General features: G+C 40.2%; 1 protein-coding gene across 1 annotated transcript in view; it reads right to left on the bottom strand.

Annotated features, from left to right (window-relative positions):
- The window catches only part of LOC143288908 (centromere protein I-like), a 40,159-nt gene extending 18,295 nt beyond the window's left edge, over nt 1-21,864 (bottom strand). Inside the window, exons 1-11 of the mRNA XM_076597576.1 lie at nt 21,761-21,864; nt 19,220-19,357; nt 16,866-16,984; nt 15,405-15,512; nt 14,627-14,725; nt 11,550-11,639; nt 10,156-10,317; nt 7,816-7,983; nt 6,299-6,419; nt 5,058-5,140; nt 3,935-4,052 (exon numbers count right to left, since the gene is read on the bottom strand). Coding sequence (XP_076453691.1) covers nt 3,935-4,052; nt 5,058-5,140; nt 6,299-6,419; nt 7,816-7,983; nt 10,156-10,317; nt 11,550-11,639; nt 14,627-14,725; nt 15,405-15,512; nt 16,866-16,984; nt 19,220-19,357; nt 21,761-21,818 — 1,264 coding nt within the window. The 5' untranslated portion in view covers nt 21,819-21,864. The remainder of the gene's footprint in view (nt 1-3,934; nt 4,053-5,057; nt 5,141-6,298; nt 6,420-7,815; nt 7,984-10,155; nt 10,318-11,549; nt 11,640-14,626; nt 14,726-15,404; nt 15,513-16,865; nt 16,985-19,219; nt 19,358-21,760) is intronic.
- Between the last annotated feature and the right edge of the window lie 2,394 nt (nt 21,865-24,258).

Here is a 24,258-nt window from a genome sequence, read left to right as displayed (position 1 = left end):
GCAGACACGGCACTGGAGTACAGAATGAGAATGGAGAACTTTTCATGGAGTTCTGCACCTTCAATGACCTGGTCATTGGAGGCACCTTGTTTCCCCACAAGACCATCCATAAGACCACGTGGGTTTCCCCTGACGGCAAGACCGAGAACCAGATCGACCACATCACCATCGGTCATAAGTGGAGACGAAGCCTGCACAACGTCAGGGTAAAGCGCGGCGCAGACGCAGCATCGGATCACCACCTGGTTGTGGCAGCACTCAAAACCAAGCTGAAGGCCTACAACGACCAGGCCGCAAGACCATCGCACAAGTACAACGTGCACAGCTTGAAGGAGAAACTCAAAGCAGAAGAGTTCAAGATTGAATTGAGGAACAAGTTCAGTGTGCTTTCCCAACTCCCAGAGGACTCAATAGAAGAACATTGGCACAGCCTTCAAGAGACCTGGACAACAACTTGCAAAACAGTCCTGGGCAAGAAAACGAGGAAGCACAAAGAGTGGCTATCAACAGACACCTGGACACTCATCACTGAGAGGAAGCATTTGAAAGACCAGATCAACTGCACGCAAGATCAAGCCGAGAGACATGAGCTACAAGCACAGTACTGGGAGACGAACCGACAAGTAAAGCGAAGTGCGAGAAAAGATAAAAGAACCTACATCGAGGAACTGACAGCAGAAGCTGAGAGTGCAGCAGGTCAGCGGAACATGAAGCGCCTGTATGAGATCACCAGGACACTCTCCGGGAAAAACAGCAACCCAAGCCGGCCCGTCAAGGACAAAGACGGAAACACCATCCTTGGCGAAGAACAGCAGAGAACAAGATGGGCGGAGCATTTCAAAGAAACGCTCAACCGACCAGCACCACCCGCCCCACCAGACATCCCGCCACCTACCAAGCTCCTCGACATCAACACCAACCCTCCCAGCAAGACCGAGATCGTCAAGGCCATCAAGTCCCTCAAGTCAGGAAAGGCAGCCGGCCCAGATGGAATTCCACCTGAAGCTCTGAAGGCCGACATCCAGACTTCAACTGAGATGCTGCACCCTCTCCTTTGCAAGATCTGGGAACAGGAGTGAGTGCCAAAAGACTGGAAAAGAGGACATCTTGTAAAGCTGCCAAAGAAAGGGGACCTTTCATCCTGCAACAGCTGGCGGGGAATCATGCTGTTGTCTATTCCGGGCAAGGTACTGAGCAGAATCATTCTTGAGAGACTGAAGAACGCTTTGGACAAGACACTTCGGGACGAACAAGCAGGCTTCCGACAAGATCGCTCGTGCACGGATCACATCGCAACCATGCGCATCATCATCGAGCAGTCCCTGGAGTGGCAGACCCCCCTGTACACAGTCTTTGTCGACTTTCAAAAAGCTTTTGACAGTGTCGACCGAGATGTCATCTGGAGACTGATGTACCACTATGGATTTCCACCAAAGTTTGTAACCATCATCCAGCAAATGTACGAAGACGCCACCTGTCAAGTGATCCACGACGGGAAACTGACGGAACCTTTCAGTGTGCAAACCGGCGTCCGTCAGGGTTGTTTGCTCTCACCGACCATTTTCCTGATGGTGGTTGACTGGGTCATGAGGCAGTCTACAGCAGATCGGAGGACAGGCATCCAGTGGACTTTCAGCTGGAGGACCTAGACTTCGCAGATGACATAAGTCTTCTCTCACACAGGCAGCAAGATGCGCAGGAGAAACTATGTCGTGTGACAGAAGAAGCTGAGAAGACTGGACTCCAAATCAACATTGGGAAAACAGAGGTCATGAGGGTCAACAACAAGAAGCAAGATCCAGTGCAACTACACCAAGAGAACATCAAGGAGGTTGACAAGTTTGTCTACTTAGGCAGTGTTGTCAGCAAAGACGGGGGGACGGACGAAGACATCAAGAGCCGTATCAACAAAGCAAGACACGCCTTCAACACCCTTCGACCAATCTGGAGATCGACAGCCCTCTCAATCCGCAACAAGATCCGGATTTTTAACACCAACGTGAAGTCGGTTCTACTCTATGGCTCAGAGACGTGGAGAGTGACAAAGACCAGCACCCACAAGCTTCAGACATTCACCAACAGATGTCTAAGAAACATCCTGAACATCAGATGGCCAGAGGTTGTCTCCAATGAAGAACTTTGGAACATGACAAAACAGGCCCCACTGGAGACGGAAATCAAGAAACGGAAATGGGGATGGATAGGCCATACACTACGCAAGCCTGAAACAAACATCACAAGACAGGCTCTTGATTCGAACCCACAGGGGAAAAGGAAAGTTGGCCGTCCGAAGCAGACCTGGCGGAGAAGCATTGAGGCAGAGACAAGGGCGGCCGGAATGACGTGGGCCGAACTGAAGAGAACCAGCCAGAGCCGGGTGCGTTGGAGGAGTGTTGTTGCGGCCCTATGTTCCCCAAGGAATCAAGAGGAATAAGTCAAGTCATATTAACTGATTCAGATTCATGTGCTTAAATATTCTCAATGGTTAAAAATCACTACAGTTAATAATCTTTTATTGCTACAGAAATATCATGAAAATAGTAGACAAATTATCTCCATGCACTGTCAATGGTTAATGGACATCATACTATATTTTGCTGCTCATATGTTTTGACCTATGCATGCGTTTGGGTGTCATAGCTTGCCAGTATTTTGACAGAGTTAAACATTTCAACAGGTGCAATAGCCGAGTGGTTAAAGCATTGGATTTTCAATCTGAGAGTCCTGGGTTTGAATCTCGGTAACAGTGCCTGGTGGGCAGTTTCAGTAGCTCAAGGAGGCGTCACTGCGTTCGGACAAAACCATATACGCTACACCACATCTGCCAAGCAGATGCCTGACCAGCAGCGTAACCCAACATGCTTAGTCAGGCCTTGAGTGGGCAAAATGTGGAGATTTTTCCGATCTCTCAGGTCAACATATGCAGACCTGCTAGTGCCTCAACCCCCTGAGCGTGTATATGTTCGCAGAAGATCAAATACACACGTTAAAGACCCTGTAATCCATGTCAGCATTTGGTGGGTTATGGAAACAAGAACATTCCCAGCATGCACATCCCTGAAAATGGAGTAAATAAACAAAATGATCATACACATAAAATGTTACATGTCTGTCTGAGTGTGTATGTTATGTGTCTGAAATCTGATTGTTGACACAGGAAACAACTGATGTGTGCCCAATGGGAGCCATCAGTCGGCTCTACCTAGATTGGCAGCCTATTGTACAAACAACCCCCAGTTTGTAAAGTGCTTAGAGCCTGGTCTCCGACAGAGGATAGGTGCTATATAAGTATCGATATCAAATCAAACACAAAAGTGCACCACCATTTTTTTTATGACCCCCCCCAACCCCCTGAACCCCTCCCCCGCCACACACACACACTTCTTTGAGGGAGCAAAAGGTAACACTGGTAATGAATCCACAGCAGCATCCCCTCCAAATCTTATCCACAAAGAAAAATTATTTCAAAACAATTCTATATTTTCCCCACAAAGTTAAATATTTCAAAGCGAACTGAAACCTTAACACAACTTCAAAACGAATAATAAAAAAATCATCCACAAAGAAATATCATTTCAAAACAAATGCAAGTCTTATCAACACAGTAACATGATTTCAAAAACAAATCAACATTTTATGTACAAAGTAATATCATTTCAAAACAAGTCCAAATCTTATCCAAAATGTAATATATTTCAAAATAAAGTATAAAAAAAAAAGAAAAAAAAAATTTTTAAAGAAGAAACAAATCTGCAACTAAACAAAATATGTCAGTCTTGCATATACTCAAAGCTTTGAAAACTTAAACTAGCAATACTACAACTGTTCTGCATTGTACTGATCATCTTTTTCATACTAACACACACGCAAATGCACATCTTCAGACACACACACACACACACACACACGCATACACAGATGTGGAGGCACTCACCATTGAAGGGGTAGATGTGACAGCGGGTGAGAAGCCTGAAAATATGAGGCCTGTAGTCAGCTCCATTCCAGGTGTGGAGGAAGGCAGCCAGAAAGTTCTCCACCACTGGTATTCCCTCCTGCTCACCACACACAGTCCATTCAGCAAAACATATATGTGTGCACACATGTGATTGTCTGAACTCGTGTTCATGCATATGCACATAATTCATTTGTGCAGAAGTAATTCTTGTTTAGAAATAAGCATAATCAAGCGATTCCAATCCACCTACCCAATCCAATTTTATTTGTGCAGAATTCCTATTAACAAAAAGATGGTAAGTGATTCCAAGCCACCCGTCCATTCCACAAAAACAAAGTCCAATAAACTTGCCTATATCTCACCAGTATAAGTTTCTTCATATAATCAAAAACTGGAAGAGATATTCACATTTCTACTGTTAAGCACTTAGAGCTTGGTCTCTGACCAAGGATAGGTACTATATAAGTATCCATATCAAATTAAATACAGAAGTGCACCACTGTTTTTCTATGACCCCCCACAGTAGGAGAACATGGATTTCAATATTCATTATATTGTAAAACAATTCCCCACAAGTCGGAAAAATAACACACACAAAAAAAGCATTGGAAGTTCAGCACAAACTCTTGCAGTCAAGAAAACCATGTTTAAAAGCAGTCTTCTCTAAACGGCTTATGTGTTTCCTCAAGAAGACAGCTTGAAGGAATGCCTGTACTTTATTTGGATCTCTTTGTATTCTGTCAACTATTTAGGATCTATCCTCATTTGAAGTTAAGACTTTTGTGTAGAAACTCTTTTCATCATTAACATAACAACAACAACAAAACAGTCAATGGTAGATTGTAGGAGAAATGTAAAGAAGTAAAAATTCCAACATTCTTGTTCTTTAATTAATGACAGATTGTTCTGTAGGATTTAGAGCCTATTACTTTTTTCCCCCCTGCAATTCAATATCAACAACTTCCAGCTGCAATATGAGATTCTGTGAGAAAAGAACTGCTCTACAATTCAGCACTCCCCAGGTGTAAAACATAAGTTGAAAAAAATAATGGTTATACAACACATTAAGTATCTGAAAAATACTCCAAAAGTACACACATACCTGTAAAAAATCAGTCAAGTTCACTAACAACTGAAGAAGGTTGTTGTTTTCTTCCATGCTTTGTGGGGTATGGTTTAAAAATTCTGCAAAAGTAAATAATCACAATATGGAATTGCAACAAGACCTGCAAATTCACCCACTCCCAACACAAACCCTATTTTCTTCAGAGCACATCATCCTCTTAACATTTTCTTGCTTTTTTTGTGAGAAATCCAGCTGATTGGCATTCTGCCTTGCTTGGATGCTGTGTCGGGAACACACATTATCATTTCATATCAAACTGATCTGAACAAAACCAAACCCAAACAATTATCTTCCCTGTACTTCTTAAAAAATCCACAGCCCCGCCCCCCGCAAAAAAAAACACGACAACAAATCAACATATATATTTTCCATCTATTTTCAGACAATTTCAAATATGCAGTGGAGCAAGAGTGAGTGTTGTGTGTGTCATGCTTCTCACCTGGTTAAAAAAAAAAAAAAAAAAAAAAAGAGAGAGAGAGAGAGAGAGAGAGAGAGAGAGAGAGAGAGAGAGAGAAAGAATCATTCCATATATTTTCTCTTCCATAAAATGAAACATTATAAATGAAAATTCCAAAAATCCCCCCCCCCCCCCCCCCCCCCACAACAAACCTTCTCTACCAAAATTGTGTATGTGTTGATTCCTGAAGTAATGAACTCCATTTTTTTTTTTCCTGAACTCTTCCCAAAAAAGTAAAGCATATTGTCCCAAATCATAAACAAATTGTCGGAAAGTCTATTTCTGAAGAAGACACACCAGGAAATCTACATTTGTTCATCTTCCCCACACATCCTCCGCTCGGTAGATACACTAACACACACACACACACACACACAAAACAACTCTGAGCGGAACAGCACTGCCACATGAACAATACTGCTACTACTACTACTACAAATTTAATTCAAAAAGCATCTTTCCATGTAAAACTTCCAAAATTATGCTATACACTGTAAAAAAAATCAACAAGTGAAACATGCATTTAAACAATAAAATGACAACTTACAAACACAACCCTGAGTCAGACATCAAACAAAGCATAACTGTGTGTCAGACATCCAAACAAAACACAAACAGTAATTAATGTACGTGCAACCACAAAGCCATCACACACAACACTCAACATACATACATAACAAACATCACAAGACCTCAACGATAAAACCTCACAAACACCAAACAAGGCCACATGGCATCACAAAACAACCCACATGCCCACCTTCAGTCAGTGCATGCTGAAGCCAGAAGGTGAAGCGGGCGGTGGCCACTCTGTCCCCAGCGTAGGCCATCAGGTGTTGAAGGATCGGGTCCTTCAGACAGGCTGCGATCTGGCTGGGAAACTGCCCAATACATCGACCAATCTCTCACTGATCTGGTAAGACCAGGCTTCCCCACGCAACAGGTGACCAATGAAAATTCCATACCATTTTCAGACCAGACAGAATTTTTCTATGCTAGACACAAAACTGAATAAAAAATTTCCATGCAACACCACTGATGAAGGAGACTGGTGGATATCCTAACATCGATAACTGGTTTTCATCACTTTTTTTCATTTTTGTCAATTGTCTGTTGTTGTTTTCAAATACATTAACCAATTTGTTGAAAAGTACTGGTCAAGGGGTTTATTTAAATTCCAAGACTTTTACAGGCCCTTATAGGCAAAAACATATTTTTTCCCCCCCAAGTCTCTTCCAGCTCTAGAAATAGTTCTCTTTGGAAAACACACATCTACTTTTTTGTATGTTACCCTGAGTCCTAGGTAAAAAAAAAACAACAACACACGTCCACAGCCACACAAAACATCTGCAACACGAGCATGTGCAGTGGGAAGACTTTCAATAATGTGCTGACTTTGTGAGCTATCAAGTCAGGCCCCAAAACAAACCTTTCCCATGTCCACTGAAAAGTGACAGAAGTAGTATTCTCCAAGTGTGATTCTTTCTTTGACATGCTGCTGTATTCAGACTTTTTATATGGAAATAATGTTCATACTGATGCATGTGGGTATACGTATAGATAAGCAGTTATAGTGGGTGGTGGTGGTGGTTGTGGTTTTGTGTGTGTGGTTGTGGTTTTGTGTGTGTGTGTGTGTGTGTGTGTGTGTGTGTGACGCTTGATGCTTTGAGGTCCATATAACATGGGTGAATGAGTCAACATACTTTCAAAGCACAGCAAAACATTACAATAAATGAATGAAAATGACAAAAGCAAATACAATATACACAATACACAAACTTTATTGTCTATACTTTGGTACAGAGATTTTCTTTTTAGCAGCAGCACATGTCCAACATAAGAAGAAAACAACAAACAAATAAAACAAATAGAAAATAAAAAGATAAATTAAATGGCACCAAATGGAAATAGCTATATACAAATATACAAATATACTGAAACAAACCACAGTTCTTTTCTTGAAGAAAAATGGTAGCAACCAACAGTGGGTGGTGGCACGTGGTGTGTGGTTGTGTGTGTGAGTGTGAGTGTGTATGTGTGTGTGTATGCACAAGTTTGCATGCATGGTGTGTGTGTGTTTGTGTGTGTGTGAGTGTGAGTGTGAGTGTGTGTGTGTGTGTGTATGTGTGAGAGTGATTGTGTGTGTGAGTGAGTGAGTAAGTGTGTGTGTGTGAGTATGTGAGTGAGTGAGTGCGTATGTGTGTGCGTGTGTGCATAGTGTATGTGTGCATGTGTGTGCGTATGTGGTGCGTGTATGCATGTGTGTGTGTGCATTACCTCTATTTTGTCCACGTGCTGCAGCAGGTTGACAAAGCTGTCAATTCTCATGAAAGGAACTCGATGGGCATCCGTGGACAAGGAATACACCTCCAGCTTCTCCTGCCGCTCTGTGTCTGCAGACGCTGAATGGCTGACAGGCACTTCCAGTCTCCGTTTTTTCCTTGGCTGACAAAAAAAAAAGAAAAAGAAAAAAAAAGAAGAAAAAAAAAAGAAATAAATAAAACACCAAACAAATAAACAAAATACTGAAGAATCAGCTAGCATCCATCACAATTTATCTAAACTGTGGAACTGACTGATATATAAACTCACAGAAAGTTTTTTGTTATTGTTTTCAATTTACATCAGCTGTATAATCATTTCAGACAAACTTTCAGAAAATTTAACTTTCTGAAAATGTTCACAATCAACAAACAATTTTGTTCTCATGGAATGAGCAAAGAGCAACATATACAAATAATTCTGTATACACATCAGATGTGTTAACTTAAAAGAAAAACCAGTCAACCAAAATGACTCCTGATTAGATTTATATTAGATTCATCTAAATGTGCATTGATTACAAATGTACAGTCAAAGAGATTATAAGTTATACACATATTCTTCTCATTTTCTCCCCATCATAATAAGGCATATTGCGATTTCCTGTTAAAACACTGCTTCATATAACATGTACAATTTTAAGAGATCTGCTCCTTTCCTCATAACAGACTTGCTGCAGATCTGAAGAGATCAGCTTGTTTCTTCACACCAGAATTATGGCTGACATATAGATCTACAAATTTCTTTCTTCACACCAGAATTACTGCAAACATGGAAAAAATGCTTTCTTCACTGCAGATTTACCCCTGACTTACAGACACAAGCTTCTTTCTTCACACCATATTTACTGAAGATCTACAGAGATCAGCTTCTTTATTCACACTAGAATTACTGCAGATCTACAGATATAAATGTCTTCCTTCACACCAGAATTACTGCCAACATACTATCTACAAACTTCTTACAGAGAGCAGCTTCTTTCCTCACACCTGAATTACTGCAGGTACAAAGATATAAACTTCTTTCTTCATGCAAGAATTACTGCTGACTTGCAGATATATAAACATCTTCCTTCACCCCAGAATTACTGCTGTTTTACAAAACTATATCTTCTTTCTTAACCAGAATTACTGCCGACTTGCACAGATATAAGCTTTCTTCACACCACATCTAATTACAACTTACAGATATAAGTTTGTTCACACCAAATTTTCTGCTGACTTACAGACAAGCTTTCTCTACACCAGATCTACTGCCGACTTACAGACAAGCTTTCTCCACACCAGATCTACTGCCGACTTACAGACAAGCTTTCTCTACACCAGATCTACTGCCGACTTACAGACAAGCTTTCTCTACACCAGATCTACTGCCGACTTACAGACAAGCTTTCCCCACACCAGATCTACTACACCAGATCTACTGCCAACTCACAGACAAGCTTTCTCCACACCAGATCAACTGCCGACTTACAGACAAGCTTCCTTCACACCAGGTCTACTGCTGACTTACAGAAAATCTGTCTTCTCACCAGATCTACTGCTGACTTACAAACAAGCTTTCTATACACCAGATCTACTGCCGACTTACAGACAAGCTTTCTTCACACCAGATCTACCTCTGGCTTACAGACAAGCTTTCTTCACACCAAATCTACTGCCAACTTACAGAAAAGCTTTCTTCCTACCAGATCTACTGCTGATTTACAGACAAGCTTTCTTCACACCAAAACTACTGCTGACTTACAGACAAGCTTTCTATACACCAGATCTACTGCTGACTTACAGGCAAGCTTTCTTCACACCAGATCTACTGCCAACTTACAGACATCCTTCTGTCTTCTCATCAGTCCTACTGCCAACTTACAGGCAAGCTTTCTTCACACCAGATCTATTGCCAACTTACAGAAAAGCTTTCTTCCTATCAGATCTACTGCTGATTTACAGACAAGCTGTCTTCTCATCATATCCACTACTGACTTACAGACAAGCTTTCTTCACACCAGATCTAATGCCATCTTACAGACAAGCTGTTTTCTCATCAAATCTACTGCTGATTAACAGACAAGCTTTCTTCACACTAAAACTACTGCTGACTTACAGACAAGCTTTCTATACACCAGATCTGCTACTGACTTATGGACAAGCTTTCTTCACACCAGATCGACTGCCAACTTACAGACAAGCTTTCTTCACACCAGATCTACTGCTGACTTACAGACAAGCTTTCTTCACACCAGATCTACAGCTGACTTACAGACATACTTTCTTCACAGCAGATCTATTGCTGACTTACCGGGCGTCGACCTGAGAGCTGTCTGGATCTGGAGGCAGTGAGCTGTGCAGAGTCTGTGCCAAAGGACTGTGTCAGCATGGATCCCTGATCTGCTGATGCCGACTTTTCCACTATCTCCCGCACCTGACTCTTCCATTTGCGGTCATAGGAACCAAAGAATGTCTGGAATGTACAGGAGGATTAGTTAGTTGTCAAAAAATAGACACTTTATTTTTTCCTCATGCATGCAATATCTATCTATGATAGACACTTTGTGTCAGGTCAGGTCATTAGATCTGCTACTGGTAACCTGTAATCCAGTACAACCTGTTCAGGGTCGGGTTGCCGGTGACTAAACCGGCACTCCCACCGCTCCCTTCCGGGACTGGTGAGGCGGGTGGCTAGACACCCTTATGGAATTAAAAACGAGATCCACAAAAGGGCGTCAGCTCAGGAGAGCCACCGATGGCCATCTAGCTCCACCGTGCTGTGTGCATGCCACACGCAGTTGGCCCCCAGGGTATGTCTACCCATGCATGTGAAGTCTGGATCCGGCAGAATCTGCAGAAGAAACCTATCGGTTCAACGGAGAGGAAGGCTGTTACAGCAACACACTGTGGAGTGCAGAGAGCAAGATGAGACACCGAAAGGATATCTTGGTCATCCACTGCATCCGTGTTCATCCTCCAGTCGTCTCGACAAAGTCTTGCCACTGGAAATGGTGAACCCGGACGAGAGAGTGAGGTCGACGTTGCACAACTCCTCTTCACTTTAAACAAACTCATCGTGCAAGTCATTAGTCATCCTTAAGCTGGATGACAACGATGGTCATCATCAATCTCGATGGACACACGCCACCATGACGGACAAAAGTCACTCAGTCATTTGATTATGAAAATTTAAGACCACACAGCAAAAGATCATGCTTTCGAGAAACCTTTTTTCCCTCCAGGCATGCGTATCAATATCTATATTACAAAAGTGACAGAAACAGTCAAATAACTGGAAAAAACCCAAATACATAAAACAAAAAGAGCCACAGTAATATCAGTCTGAATCTTACAAGCTAAGGTATGATTCTAAGATAAAAAGTTCGAAACAAAAAACCAGACAAACAAAAACTTGCCCATAGGGTTGAGGTATAAAGAAATATTGACCAACTGTGTATGCAAGTGACTTTGGAATTTCCTACTGCCTATGAGTCATTCAGTGCAGACCGTAGAAATCTGAGGGACGTAAACACTCTTCAAACATTCTGCAAGACAGAGAGAAACCAAGTGGGATGTTTCCCTTTGACTATCAACCGTAAAGTGCTGATGGAAATAGTGCAACAAAAAGGATGCAAGTCTCACATTCCAAGGCAGGCAATGGGTTAAAAGCAAAATCAGGTAACAAGTTTCATGCCAAGAACTGACCTTGTTTGAAGCAGGCAGAGCATAGGAAACCAGGTTTGGGTAGTAGAGCTTGTAGATTGTTAGCAGCCCAATCAGGCAGGACTGGGAGCCCTGAAAATGTATCACAAATTAAAAGAAAATTACAGCCTTTCTGATTCTTTGCATTATCAGTTTTAGAAAACACCACACACAAAACAAAACAAAACAAACAAACAAACAAACAAACAAACAGACAACAACAACAAAAACAAAAAAGGAGAGAGAGAGACTGATTCATTCATGCCTTCCCGAAAATCATACTTATCAGGAACAGATGATATAAAAACCAAGAACAAACTGAAATTTTCAAGAATTTTCAGGAATACACTATTTTATTTTCTTCTGATCTAATGTAATAACAACCATCATGGCCATAATGACAGATGGAGAATTTGCACTTGCAGAAAGTGCACTAAGTTTTCCCTTTTCTGACCTTGTAAACACCGTTCATAGTTTTCTTCCTGAAGTGGCAATTTTGTTGTTTTTCATAACATGGGTTTGCTATTACTATCAGTCTCACACATTTGCTCATGACAGCTTCAATACAGCCAGCCATCTTTTCAGTTGAGTGCTGTTTCTCTTAACTCCAGCTCTGCTGTAGCTGGTTACTGTTTGAAATACAACTTCCAGTCCTTCATAAGGTCAGTCTTCCCGTGAAAAAAAGGTACCCCCATTTGTTTCTTTGCTGTTGTTTTTCTGTTTTAATGTTAACGTTATTCTGGAATGGTACTTTCAATATACTATTATTTTCTTCACAAAACAAAATATTGGGCTGACCACTAGAGGTACGGAGAAAAAGGACTGCCGTTGGAGGGATGTGGTGGCGGTCTCCACTCCGGGGGAGACGCTCACTCAGTCTGGCTCCATGACAAAGCCATTATTGTCATCAGAAGAGGGCTTAGTAGGTGGTGTTTTAAGGACGTTTAATCAAAACAGGCACTACCTTAACACCACAGAAGTGACTCAGCAGCAGTGCGGGGTCTCCTTTGGTGTGTGACCTCCTGGCGACCTAACACTGATAGTTCCCCATGGACTGTTGGCACTGGGACTGGGACAGATGAACCTGTGTGGCTGTGTGTCGGGGACTTGGAATGAGCGGCGTGGGAGTAATGCCATTGAAACAGTGCAGATGATGGGGCAGCAACCCCCACCCCTCCACAAAAAAAACCTTAAAAAAAGAGAAATAGAAATGGGCTCCATGGCACAGTGGTTAGAGCATTGGACTTTTTTTAATCTGAGGGTCATGAGTCCTCAGCTGCAGTGGATGGAATGTCCTGTCACACATTCTTGATTTTACAAAATGGTGGAGATTGCTTTTCCAATCTCCCAGGTCAACACATGTGCAGAGCTTTTAGTGCCTCAATCCTCTTCTTGTGCGAACACATGCAGACAATCAAACACACAGGTTAAAAATCCCCTGAATAATTGATGGCAGCATTCAGCAGATTACTAAATTGTAAACATTCCCATCTAACACCCACTGAAAACAAAGTATAGCTGCCTAAAAGCCAGAGTCAAATATAAAACCCCACCTACAGTTTGTTTAAGTCAACATGAGAGTTGCAGCTCTCGAAATAGGAAGACAAATTCAACAATTGTTCTGTACCAGTCCATTAAGAAACAAAAATCTTGAGTAGCACTGTAGCAGGGTCTCCCTCCTTAACTCACTCAGTACGGCCAGTCCTCTCTTCTCCTCTACAGAGACCCCTCGGATGTCCAGTGGGTGTCTGAATGACCCAACCTTTAGCATCCGTCGTCAGAATTGTGGTATTCTTTGTCAACATTCACCTCTTCAGTGTAAGAGCCTTCCGCTTGCAATATTTTGATGATAGTAATTGGGGTGAAACGCTGTTAACGTCGTCTCTTTCGCCGTTCGTATGGAAAGAGTTAAACCAAATCCAAAATTAAGGAATTCCTTTAAAACAATAAATTTCACCCACTCACAAGACAAAAGTTGTTGTCTCTTACATGAGATAAACTGCCTAGCAGTCCTCACAGCTGACAAAGACTGACAAAATGGAATATTTCTAACACACAGCACTACAATCATGCCAAATGCTGTTTTCTCCCTTCTAAGAAAACACAAATCTGCAGTTTCATGAAGTATCTTTCCTACTGACTGATCGTACTTGATCCTCAAAAACATTAAGTGAAAGAATGACAATGAAATGAAAGCACAACAGTCATTGTGGTTTTGATTCAAACAGACAAATGAAATATAAAATGTGGTAATTGTCAATAAACTCAATGATCATAGAACTGAATTTCAGAACACGAATGTTATGCTTCGTTATCAGTAGGAGCTGGGAGAGGAAACCAAAACCATCTTCAGATGGGTGCAATAACCAAGTGGTAAAAGCGTTGGACTTTCAATCTGAGTGTCCAGAGTTTGAATCTCAGTAACAGCGCCTGGTGGGTAAAGGGAGATTTGTCCGATCTCCCAGGTCAACATATGTGCAGGTCTGCGTGTGCCTGAACCCCCTTCGTGTGTGTACGCAAACAGAAGATCAAATACACACACTAAAGATTCTGTAATCCATGCCAGTGTTCGGTGGGTTATGGAAACAAGAACATACCCAGCATGTACTCCCCCTGAGTATGGCTGCCTACATGGTGGGGTAAAAACGGTCATACATGTAAAAGCCCACTCGTGTACATATGAGTGAATGTGGGATTTGCAACCCACAAACAAAGAAGAAGAAGAAAACCACCTTTAAGGCCAGAACTGCCTTCTTCAGATACAAGCTGATGTTTGCACATCATTAATACCAGTGCTCCTGCATGTCTATATACAACATTACAAGTATACAGTCAGTGACAGTTCATTTACGCATACTTGTGTAAAACTCTATGGACAAAATCAATGAGACGCACACATACAACCACACATGCCTGTCAGTAACAGTTCATTTACACATACTTGTGCAAAACTCCACGGAAATTATCAATCAGACGCACACATACATGTACACTTGCCTGTCAGTGACAGTTCATTTACACATACTTTGTGTAAAACTCTACGAACATAATCAGATGCACACATAGCACTTTTTACTTACTGCTCTCCCTTGAATCAGTGACAGAAGTTTGCGCACACGAAACATCTTCACATCCTCTTTCCTTGTCAACAGAAAGAGCAGGTGACACACATGGGGCATCTGCACACATCACCAACATCCAAAGCTTGCGTGTCGTAAAAGCACTTCACAACTGTCCAGCAAACTAAACTAACAAAACTTAAACCAATTGTTAAAAATGCCAGCCAGCTGTTAAAAAATCAGGTTTATTTTGTCACTAAGAACTTAACAAACAAGATTCATACATTCACCACAAAACAGACAAAACACTTTCCACAATCATAACGTACCCAAATTGTTCTTATCATAAAAGCCAGGTCATTGATTCCAGAAACAAAGGTAATTTCTTGACTGTAACTGCAAATTTGTGAAAAATCCCCACATCAAAACCAGTGAATGGGAATGCATGAAACTGTTAAATCTGGCCCTTCCAAACACCAATTCATAAAGACACCAACAAATAAAAAACCACCACCTTGAATGAGTCAATTCATTTCAGAAAAGGTCAACTTGTCCATGCCCTGGATAAGTCAACCTTTTTTTTGGGGGGGGTCAACCCAGGGTTGACTTATCAGGAGACAATTGTATAAAGGACAAACAGAACTGGTAATATTTACACACTGGTTGTGGTATTTTCCACAAAAAGTAACACTGTGTGTTGATGATGCCAATTAAAAACTACTATTTATGACAACAATACAAGCATCACAAAAAGACATAAGAAAATTGGAAAGTCTTCAAAAGTACACTTGATACTGACCATAACTTGACTGTCCAAAAAGAGGAACAGGATCCCGTACAGGCAGTGAATTTTGTCAAAGCCATCAATGTAGTCATACACCACTAGAATCCAGCGAATCAACATGGTCTGCAAGCATCAAACATTCAATAAATAGAGTAAATGAACTAAGCTTGTAAATAAAACAAACGAAGAACATAAATGCTCTCTTTCAGCATCCAATACTAAAAACAGCTACATTATGATATTTCATGGCTGACAACTGACACAGTCAAGCCCTGTCTGCATAAACAAATGTTGCTTTATGCTGTCCTATGAGTGAACAAAGTCTAAAATCATTTAACAAAAAACAGTCAAACAAGTTGACAACCCAACAAACATGCATCATGTTCACCAAGCTATTATTTCATATTGGACTGTAACTAAAAGCAAAAATACATCAAACTCCATACTGTTGACAACAATAAAAGATACAACAAGAAAAGAAAAACACAGACAAAAGCCTTCAAGGCTCACATGTGATTTGAAATAATAACTTTATAAAAAAAAAAAAAGAAAGAAAAAAAAAAGAAGAAAAAAAAAGAAGAGAGACCTAAATGTGAAAAGAGCTGAGTAAACAGTCAGACTCACAGAAACCACAAGTTTTTTTTCCTTTACAAAGTTGATCATTTTATCACAGTTCAGATGGAAAGACAACTTGAATATCTTAAGTCATGACTGATCAGCAGTACTGATGGCCAGCAAGTGTGAAAATATGCAAAAAAAAACCCTCAGTTTTGAACTGGTTTGCTAACAATCAAAGATGAGATTTTATGACACCAAAAGGTGCATGCTGGGTTTTAAACATTTCCTCCACAAGTCCTGTCAACTGTCATCTACAATTCACTGTTTTAAATGTGCAGGCACATGCTAGGGTCTGGTCTATCATAAATGCTAAGTGTAATACATAAAAGCTACATTGCATTTTCATTTTAGTCAACTAAAACAATCAGTGGAGTGATGGCCTAGAGGTAATGCGTCTGCATAGGAAGCAAGAGAATCTGGGCGTACTGGTTCGAATCACGGTACAGTCGCCAATATTTTCTCCCCCTCCACTAGACCTTGAGTGGTGATCTGGATGCTAGTCATTCGGATGAAGACAATAAACCGAAGTCATGTGTGTAGCATGCACTTAGCGCACGTAAAAGAACCCACGGCAACAAAAGGGTTGTTCCTGGCAAAATTCTGTAGAAAAATCCACTTCTATAAGAAAAACAAATAAAACTGCACACAGGAAAAACTAAAAAAAATGGGTGGTGCCGTCAGTGTAGTGACACACTCTCCCTGGGGAGAGCAGCCCAAATTTCACACAGAGAAATCTGTTATGACAAAAAAGAGAAATACAATACAATTTACATTTAGAAAAACACTTAAAAAAAGCTTACTTACAAGAAAAGAGCCTGACAAAGAAAAGTGGGACAAGGGGGAGACCAAATAAAACACCTGGATAGCTACAGCTGGCTTGTTGGTAGACATCCATGACACTGCTTTAATGATGGCTGCCTGTGGTACTTTGGACTTGGGTATCAAGCTTCGAATCAGCTGACGACTCACTGTCTGGGCTGAAAATAAAGAAGAATAAAAAAAAAAATCTCAACACAATTTTAATGTTTCTCTCTCTGCCTCTTTCTTTAACAAAGTAATGCTAAAAAAATATGTTTTCTGGTTAATGTAGAAGTTTCACACCAATATGTGAATACGAGCTCATAGAATAGATGATATGAATGATATCAAAATTGTGTGCATAAAATATGATAATAAGTCTTCAAACTTATGAAATACATATTTGTGTGTTACTGAATCTGAAAATGAGATATACAAATGCTTGTTCTGAAAAGTGTGTAAATCAGTATACCAAACAACATACATATATACTGTAGTTGGTTGTCTTTTCATTGTTTTAAACTAAGATTAAGAATGCACGCATGAGTGCATGTGTACTATTACTACTAAGAATGCATGCATGAGTGCATGTGTGTGTGTGCTAACACTGCATGCATCTTCATAAGCATGACTGCCTGAAAGATTTTTTTTATTAACATCTGTCATCCTACCCATTTTGGTTTATCTATTACCTGCAGTTCCCAAGTAAACACCAATGTTAAATTCTACTACATACACACAAATGGGCACACCAACATCCAAACAGGATTAATAGCAATTTATTAATACAAAGACTTATTTGCAATTATGTGAACATACATAAATCAAAAATCATTTGATTGAACTCTTAAATTCTTTTTTAACTTCATTTTCACATTAATGTAAAATGCACTATAAACAATAAATGTAGCCAAAAACAAGTGTGGAACTGAAAGTGCAATCTTTTTATCACTACTTACTATTCAGTGCAGGCCTATTATAATTCAAGAGCTGCCATGCTGTCTGTTTTACTTGAGGGAAAGGGGAGAAAATGACATAGCCCTGGATGGTTCTGGCATTTTTACATGAAAGGATTTTCATCCCATATGTACTATGTAGCTTTCAGTTTTATAATACAATTCCACCAGCAGCACAATAATAGCAGCATCAGCAGCAGTTGAGATGGTAAATGTAATAGCAGTAAGAAATAAGACATATAAAAGATATATGGTAATCACAGTTGAGTAGGAATGTAGCAGTTGCATGAAATAATATGTAATATGCAACACAGGGGTGTACATCTGTGTCGCACATCAAGGACCAATGAAGGGTTCAGAATTTCAAATCAATTTATTCCTGAAGAGGACAAATGTCCTAATATCTTTCTATCAGCAAAGTTAATTGGTATGTTTGTTTGTTTGCTTGGACATCTTGGGTGACACACTTCAGTGGCAAGTCAATCCTCCCCAAATTACGAGTTCAAATGGAACAAGGCCAGCATCGTTACCGCATATGCAACCTTATGTCAGTTTCAGCCAATGTCTTAACATTTGATTAACCAGGATTTTAGTGTTTGCACTGGTCAGGACAGCATCTGTTTCTTCATTTCTGCCTAAAGATTTGGTTATGCGTCAAACCATTTCTCCATCTTCCCCCCAAAAAATATAAATGGTTTCTAAGGATCAAAATCTTTTGCTAGATTTTCTGGAACAATAACCTGATGATAAACGCAGTGAATGTTCGCAAGTCCCACTGTTTTGAGTGTGAAACTGCTGTGACAATGACTATAAGCATCAGTGTTGGCAGACCATGGACAAAGCCTTTCAATCTGTTGTCAACAGTCTTGAAAACCACTAGTTGTCGAAAGTCTTCAAACAGGAAAAGTAAGCTTGTCCAACAGCAATGATGAAAATGAACAGAACCAGGCAGAAAACATCTGCTTTTCTCCATGGATATATACAGTTTTTTGACAGAATGGCAGAGAGAGAGAGAGAGAGAGAGAGAGAGAGATTACTGAGTAGGACAGACAGCAAGAAATCATTGAGAATGTCTTTATTTTAGTATTCTTCATTTTCAAGTCTGTTTTCATTCTCAAGGCTTCATTTTAATTTACAGCCAATGATGTTTCCTCAAAGTAAACAAGTATTTTTAAATGTAACATACCGATATTGTGAGGGAAAATGTGTTGATGAATCAGTTTCAATGTTCCATTAAATCTTGGTGTAAAGAGGACAAAATGCCCAATTATGTTTGGGTGGGTCCAGACATTTGTCCTGTTGTACTTCAAACAATCTCCCAATTCTGGAGCTAAATTACCACCACCACCCTCCCCACATCAGATATTCTCAATGATTTGAATTTTGAAGCATCAACTATCAAGATGCACACAACTGTGTGATGCTGAACCATGTCACAGTAACAGTACACTGACTAACCGAAGCACCCTGAAGCAGCAGCATCCACCAGGATCGTGATGTACTCTGGATCCAGACCTGTCTGCTCTGCTGCATTCTTGACCATATCCAATGACAATTGCAGCTTTATGTTGCCCCTCACCACCACCTTTGATTTGCCTGCAAAAAAAAACAAAAACAAAAAAGCAAAAAAAAGCAGTGATATATATATATCCAACTGCTTTCAAATGTCCACCAGATGAAATGTGTTTACAATTTATATATCCGATGACCTCTTTCCATAATGTTGCATCACAAATACAGCAATTTGTTGTGATCTTGGTACTATCAGTATCAAACTGAATCAATATCATTACACAACTGTAAACCTAACAGTAACAGATTCAGGTGAAAGGTCTAAACATAACACTCTCTCACATTCACAAGACTCGTTTTTCACTGCTGTTGAATCAGTATCCTTGTTAAATCATTTAATGATTTATGTGTATATTACTATATTAGTATATATGTTCCACATTTACTGAGAAGAGCCAGTTCATAATGGGCTCCAAAATATGCGACTACATCCATATATATAATAACAACCTATCTCTACTGACACACTCGCACACTGACATTAAGACAAGCTCAACTAGATTAATCTACCTTAATAGAACCCGCTGTCAAAAGTAGGTAATAAACACTAAAAGCAATAAGTTTTACAAATAAAAAAGTTTTCCATAATGCAGCATCACAACTGGTGCAATATTCGAAGTAAAACATATAAATTGCTCTCATGTAACCAGTCACACTCAAAGTTTGCAAATTGAAGTATGCATTCATTTCTTCCCTTACACATTACAATTTTTTTTCCAAAAAAATCCTTTAATTAATGGTGAACATCTTCCCACAGTAGATTGTGGGGTGAAGGGATGGATGAAACACTAATTTGTGTTTTATAATGTTGTCCAAAGAGTGATCAGTGATAGAACACAACACATTTAGTTTTATTTCAAACTCCTGGCATGTCACAGGCTGGTTCTCCTGCATCTAAGGCAGACTGGAGATTTATAGGCTGAAACTCCTAGTCCAATGTTCACCTACATGTACCATGAACGAGTATGCTTTTATATGTTTACTCCATTTTCATCGCTGTAGTCCACCTTCGGGAGGAAGCATGCATTCTGGGTATGTCTGTGTTTCCGTAAACCAACTAACGCTGATCTGGAATAACAACTAACAGCAACTGAAATTCAAACCCAGAACCTTTACACTGAAACCAATGCCAAAACCAATCACTGAATCAGCTACCATGTCCATCAACACATCCATGTGAATTAGTAAACTACAGTGCATGCATACTCACATTAATATAATTTGCAGTTGCACATGTGTACAGTCATGAACTCACATCTACATATAGTACTGCATACACAATGCATGGGAGTGGTAATGAGGGAGTGAGAAAGAATACTGACATTCCTAGAATTCATCATGAAATCAGTTAATTTGACCATTAGTTCCTGTCACTTTTGTTCCTCAAGTTATGTCAGTTGACATCAAATCTATCTAAACACCATACCAGATCATCCAGACACCTTATCAGATCACAAAGCAAAACTTCTGTAACTGTGTGAAAAACATAAAGACAGCTTCCTGCCTCAAACCAGCAGACTGAAATGCTGTCCCCCAGTCTTAAGAAAATAATTCAATACAAATTATATATGACTGATGATTTTTTATTTCTCTACTTGTAAACAATGGTTGATGACATTACCTGCTTATGATAGTCAGCCTAAAAACAAATAGAAAATAAAAGTGTGCACGTAATGTGATATATCACACTGTCAATACCATTTATCAGTCTACAGTCCAGTGGGTGATGGGATGGGATGGGTGTGGCAGCCAAATGGCACGAGTGGTGTATTTTCACCCGAGGATCATGATCCCCATTTAAGCACACCTTGTGGGTATAACTATAAGGTGGAGATTTTCATATCCCCCAGTTCAACATATGTGATACTGATCTGTTACTACTGCTTGTGCTTGATTTTCCTTCATTAGCTTGCTAAAGATCAAGTTTGCATGTTCAAGACCCTGTAAATCATGTCATGTTTTTTGGGTTATGGAACTATGAATCCTCATGCACCAACCAGAATCATCAGTAGCAGATAGATGGGTGATCATTTAATCAGTGAACGGAACAGAAAAGACAATCCACAAGACTGTATATGATTATGAAATCTACAGATCAAAAAGTGTGAAATCTACAGATCAAAGAGACAAAGCCCTGCAGTTGTTGCTCTTCCGGTTAATCCCAACATGATTCTACAGTTACTGTTGTTGTTACTGGGGTCGTGGTTGCCCTTGCTGAAAATATGTATCGCCTGCTGTCTGTGAGACAGACAGAAGTCAGTCAGCAGATCGTGACATTCTTGGAATGCGGAGGCAGAGGATAATCCATGAACAGTTGTACACCCTGACTCACGATCACAAAGTGTGCAAGATAAATGTAAAATCAATATTTACGAAAGATGCTGGAGCAGTGATTTCTTGAATCCCCACTCAAATTTGTACGCTTACATTTTGCAAAATATCGAACAGCTTCTTCCAGTGTTGTTTTTCCAACATCGTTGCTCATTTTCCAATTTCCGCCAACACACAGATTTCCAGAAAAGTTTAAAAGTTTGCCGTGAAGCCTAGTCTCGGAAAATCTCGAAGTAAACCAATCTTCATAAAACGCGATTTGTGCTTGACCCGATTGGGAATAATCAGAATCAGAATAACTCATGAAGTTTCAGTTTCAGTAGCTCAAGGAGGCGTCACTGCGTTCGGACAAATCCATATACGCTACACCACATCTGCCAAGCAGATGCCTGACCAGCAGCGTAACCCAACGCGCTTAGTCAGGCCTTGAGAAAAAGAAGAAGAAGAATTTTTTTTAAAAAGAGAGATAAATACATAAAAGAAGAACTACTACTACTAATAATAATATGTATGAGGCACAAAAACTTGGTGAAGTCAACTATAAGCATACAAAAAAAAAAAAAGATAAATAAAATTTTTAAATAAATAAATAATTAAAAATAATAATATAATTTTTTTAAACGATAATAATAATAATAAATAAATCAGTAATTTAAAAAAAAGGCAACAATGATGATAAATAAGCAAAGCTCAGGAAGAGTTGCCGAAGTGTAATATATACAGATTCCAAGGATATTGTGAAGAAAGGAAATCAAATTTCTGATATGCTTTTGAGAAATACTACAAATGTCTCCTGAAATTATGGTTCCTTTATTCAAATATTTAGTTAGGCCTATGGTGGTGTGTGTCCATCGAGATCGATGATGACCATCGTTGTCATCCAGCTGCCGGGGGATGGGGGGAGGGTGGTGGTGGTGGCCCGAGGTGGGGGGGATGCTCATGAGTTTATTATCTGTGAATGCGCAGATGGCTGAATAGTCCAATCTGCGCACGAAATGTTCTCTGACAATTGGGGCAGACAAAGACAGGCATATCATTGTCAGGGAGCTTGTTTGCCCGTGACTTTCTGGCCTGCCTCTTCTGAATAGCTGCAGCAGTCCTGTTGGCCTCGCACAACTTGGCGCCGGCCTTTGTGCACAGCAGCGCGCCATTTGTCACGGTCCATTGCATATTCCTCCCAGGAGTCAGGGCTGATGTCAAACGCTTTCAGAGAGACTTTCAGAGTATCTCTGAAGCGCTTCTTCTGGCCTCCGAGTGATATCTTCCCTTGTTGCAGCTCGCCATAGACTGAAGAGCCTTTTGGGCAGCCCATGGTCTGGCATGCGCGCCACGTCAGCCATGTCCAGCCCAGCGAAGGTGGGACTGCATCAGGATGGTGAAGATGCTGGGAAGGGTGGCTTTTGCGAGCACCTCTGTGTCTGGGGTCCTGTCTTGCCACTTGATGTTCAGTAGCTTCCTGAGGCACGCTGTGTGGAAGTGGTTCAACTTCTTCAGTGGCGTGTCGTTGGTACACTGTCCAAGTTTCGCAGGCGTACAGTAGTGTGGGGAGAACTACTGCTCTGTAGACCTTTAGCTTGTTCTCGAGACCAATGCCTCTTCTGTTCCAGACATCTGAGTCTGCCAAAGGTTGCACTTGCTCTTGCAATCCTGACATTCACTTCATCGTCGATGGTCGCATTTCGTGACAGTGTGCTGCCAAGGTATGTGAACCGCTTCACCGCACTGAGTCTCTGACCGTTGACTGTGATGTTGGGCTCAACGTGGTGTTTCCCTGGGGCTGGCTGATGGAGAACTTCAGTTTCCTTCGTGCTGATTAGTTAGGCCCATAATTCAGTATCAGTATCAGTAGCTCAAGGAGGCGTTACTGCGTTCGGACAAATCCATATACGCTACACCACATCTGCCAAGCAGACACCTGACCAGCAGCATAACCCAACGCGCTTAGTCACTGGCCTTGAGAAAAAAAGAAGAAGAAATTAATTAATTAATTAATCAGTTAAAAAAGAAAAAGAAAAAGAAAAAACAACAACGAAAAAACAAAACACACACACACAACAGCAACAAAAAAATAAAAAAATAAAATAAAATAAAAATAAAATAAAAAGAAATAAGTAAATAAATAAATAAATAATAGATAAATACATAAAAAGAACTACTACTACTACTAATATTTATAAGGGGCAAAAACTTGATGAAGTCAACTCTAAGCGCACAAAAATAAAAATAAAAATAAAAATAATTTAAAAAATAGATAAATAGACTCGATAGGAAAAACAAATAAAACTACACGCAGGAAAAAAAGAAAAAAGGGTGGCGCTGTAATGTAGCGACGCGCTCTCCCTGGGGAGAGCAGCCCGAATTTCACACAGAGAAATATGTTGTGATAAAAAGAAATACAAACACAAATAAATACATAAATAAAATGAACTTTAAATAAAAAAAAAGACAACAATGACGATAAATAAACAAATAAATGTAAAACATGCAGACACACATTCACACATATGCATAACCGCATATATGCACCAGACATGCAGTTTCACAGATATGAAAGCACAATCAAATACACATAAACGTACATGAGCCCCAACACA

Source organism: Babylonia areolata, chromosome 13 (assembly GCF_041734735.1).
Source record: "Babylonia areolata isolate BAREFJ2019XMU chromosome 13, ASM4173473v1, whole genome shotgun sequence".
NCBI lineage: Eukaryota > Metazoa > Mollusca > Gastropoda > Neogastropoda > Buccinidae > Babylonia > Babylonia areolata.
The sequence above is the reverse complement of the archived record's forward strand: the minus strand, read 5'-3'. Positions and strand labels throughout refer to the sequence as shown.